We start from the raw sequence: 3421 nt of genomic DNA, 5'->3' as shown, positions 1-3421 counted from the left end.
TCTGGGATATCCAAGTAGAAAATGACCAATTCGTTTTTAGATGGAGACTAAAGGGAATCTAGTTTGGTTCCTATTATTATTTAATAATAATAATGAGGAGGAGGAAGAAGTGAAGAAGGGGAAGAAGTTATTTCAGTTGATTTTATTAACACAGAATATACTAAAGGATTTGTTGATTTTAGTAAATAATAAAATAATTAAGGTTCATATCTTTGAAGATATTGCAGTAATTCTCTTTAATTATGGAACTAGTTATTTCCAAAAGACTTTTTATATGTATATAATTGGAGACACTAAGTATTAAAAAATTAAAACATGTTGAAGAAGGAAAAATCTATAAACCTGTGTTCTTTAAAGCCTAACTGAAAATAAGTTACAAAATTTAGAATATGGTAATATAGTAATATCAGAAATACCATGAAAAAAGGAGTCAAGAGGCAAGAAGATGGTAATGAATTTTAAGCAATGATCCTAGAGGGTGGAGTTATTCTCAAATGTAGAAGTACTAAACTTTGCACAAAATAGCAGTAGACGAGAAAGAAATAAGTTGTGCTTAGAAACCTCATCGTTCGGAAATAATCTTAATAAAATGGATAAATTATATGAGAGATAAATTTGAAGGACTTTAACCTTAGATACCTGACCGATTTAAAGTAAGTTTATGTTATGATGTGTTAACACTGATTTCTCGGTAGTCCTTTTGGAATTTGGCCAGAAAGCTTAAATAAAAATTACTTTATACAATTAATTTGGCAGTTTTGGGGTGAAATATATTACTTTATTAAAGAAAAATACAAAGCGATGCAGTGAAACTTCGCAAATATACATGTGCCACCTGAAATACATATTTACCTATTATGTGTATATACACATATATGTGTGTATATACTTAGAAGTACTATGTGCATATATACACACATGTATCTATAATATATGTACAGAATACGTGTATGTGTTTGTATACATTAGACATATGCATGGACATACACATGGTCTTGTGAAAGAGACAAATGGAAGTTGATAATTATAATTTGAAATGGTGTTTTAAAAATATATTAAAGCCTGAAAACAGACCAATATCAATAGCAAGGAAGGGACACGGAACCTAGGACATGTAAACTGCTGCTCTTTTTTGTTGTTGGGTCAATATGTCAGCAATGCTTTCACACGAAACATAGTGCAGACATGAAACACTGTGATTCCCCCTTGGCTCGCTTTGGATTGTGCTACTGTCAGGGTCCAGAGACCAGATTGTCCATACATGGTTCTTTTTGTGATTCTTGATTATGACCCCCTGAGGAAGTCAGACGAGCCTGGAGTTACCGGAGACTGTGTCTTGCTTGGCATATTTATCATCCACAAATCATCTGCTATAAATATATCTCAGCAGGATCATCATCAGGCCAGCTCAGTAGCCTACAATTTATGAAGGTTATGGGAAACAGTGTGAAGGGTGAAGCGCTTTATTAAGGGCGGCTTTCTTTTCTGACCCTGCCCTGCATTCTACTTGAATATAAATGATCCTAGAAGTGAATGCTCCTTTCCATTTAAGATGAAGTCTTTTAAATTGTCCCTTTCGGCTGTTATTCTTATGTCACTGTGTCATGACTTTAATAATTTCTAAGCAACATCAAAATCACAGTGTTAAAACATAATATATGAAATCACTAGATGTAAAATAGAAGTATATCTAAACCTCACATTATTTTCTTTCCTTTTTATGTACAAATCATGCAAAGCATTTTCTTTTTCTCCATTTTTATTCCACATCTATCATAAATCTCTTTTTTGCTCTAGATAAAGTAACAGAATTGACCAAAATGCCTTGCAAACATCATGATTACAATCTCTACGGAAGTTGAAATAAATAAAATGTGTTTCTCCTTCCGTATCGCTGAATGTTTTTGGTTTTTAAAAGAAATTGTGTTTGCTTAATACACAGCGTTTTGAATTTTGCTCTGGACATAAACCCTATTTCCTTTTCACATTTCCTTAAATGAATAAAAAATATTGTCATGAACCAAAAATGACACAAAACCAAAATGCCACCCAGGCTGCTCTCTTGCTGGTGATTTGTTACTGGGAACATAGTTAAAGCCTGCTGGGGAATGATTAACTGTTTCCCTTACAGGGTGTTATTACAAACACTCATTTTAGAGGAGAAAGCCTTGAAGAGGGTCACTCTATTAATATGCATTAAGAAGTAAAAGGCCAATTTTTAGTATTTTAAACAAACTCCAATGAATAAAAGATCATCAGCACTTTCCAGTTTTCACTATCAACCTCTTTTAAAATGGTGTTCTTGGCTATCCAATCGCCCCAGGGGAGAGGAACAACAGGAGAAAGAAAAAATGCAAACGAGTGAGGAGAAAAAATAATGGAAAATTGCTTTATTCAACTTCACCTGTCGCTCAAGCAACTCACCCTTTGGAAAACTCCGACACTTTATATGAATTACCCATTATGGTCTCCTCCCACCACATCACTGCACTATTTTAGCACTTGTTTTGCAAACCACCAACTGCGTTTACAAGTGGAGACATAATCGGGCGGCGGATGACCTTTTGCGGCATGTATCTGAAGCTAGTTCATCAAATACTTCGTCAGCCAACTGCCCAGGAAGCAAATAAACAGATAAATAATAAAAAGGTAGAGGGGTGGTGGAAATTTATCCCCTTTTCCTGTCTATATGGAGAATCTGGTAGCTCTCCTCCCCCTCTTTCTCGTTTCTTCCCACCCCGTCCCCAAACCTGTTACTAGGGAAACTTGAAAAAGAATCAGATACATTAAGAATACAAAACCAAACAAAAGTTTAGACCCCACCACCATGATCCCACTGCCAAGCGAAAAGCAATGCAAAAGCCCAACCTCGGTCGCTGCACCGCGGTCCTGACAAAGCCTGTATGGAGCCAGAACAAATAAGATGTTAATTGCAGCGTCGCTGAGAAAAACTACTATTGTTCCAGCCAGAGACACGCAGCAGTTCGGGAGCTGGGATGTGCCCCCTCCGCTGCGGACTGGATCAATTCTGAATCCCGGTGCTGAAATGACAGCTCTCTGGCTGCGACAGGTCGGTGCTGAAAGGCAGAAAGAGAAAGACGATCAAGTCCAGCATTCACTTCCCAGCCCTCAGAGTCGCCTTCCCGTCCTCCGCGCCCCCCTGCCGCGCCTCCCAGTGAGTTTCTCTTACAGTTGGTCGCCGCCAGCCTCAGCGGTGGGAACTGAGGATGCAAAAACCTCCCAGACGCAGAAAATACCGCTTTCGGGACGTGCTTGGGTTTGAGTAGCCGTGACGTGCAGGCGCACCGCAGCCCTGGCTGGAGCTCCGCGGAGACCCCCTCCCGCCCGCCCTCCCGCCGGGACTCCCTCCCGTCCCACCCGGCCGCCCCCGTCGCCTTCTCTCGCGCACCCCCGCCCGCGC

At 39.4% G+C, this 3421-nt stretch overlaps 1 protein-coding gene and 1 long non-coding RNA gene across 2 annotated transcripts in view; both read right to left on the bottom strand.

Moving 5' to 3' along the window:
* Positions 1-1024: 1024 nt before the first annotated feature.
* On the bottom strand, positions 1025-2627 carry LOC105815275. The gene is made up of 2 exons (XR_001137734.1): positions 2562-2627; positions 1025-1416 (listed from the first exon to the last, which is right to left on the bottom strand). It is a non-coding gene; the product is annotated as an uncharacterized LOC105815275 (long non-coding RNA).
* Positions 2628-2656: 29 nt separating this feature from the next.
* LOC105815272 overlaps positions 2657-3421 on the bottom strand; it is a 1241-nt gene continuing 476 nt past the window's right edge. The window contains exons 2-3 of the mRNA XM_012650420.1: positions 3191-3395; positions 2657-3077 (exon numbers count right to left, since the gene is read on the bottom strand). Coding sequence (XP_012505874.1) covers positions 2686-3077; positions 3191-3395 — 597 coding nt within the window. The 3' untranslated portion in view covers positions 2657-2685. The remainder of the gene's footprint in view (positions 3078-3190; positions 3396-3421) is intronic.

This window comes from Propithecus coquereli, unplaced genomic scaffold, assembly GCF_000956105.1.
Source record: "Propithecus coquereli isolate 6110/MARCELLA unplaced genomic scaffold, Pcoq_1.0 Scaffold324, whole genome shotgun sequence".
NCBI lineage: Eukaryota > Metazoa > Chordata > Mammalia > Primates > Indriidae > Propithecus > Propithecus coquereli.
The sequence above is the reverse complement of the archived record's forward strand: the minus strand, read 5'-3'. Positions and strand labels throughout refer to the sequence as shown.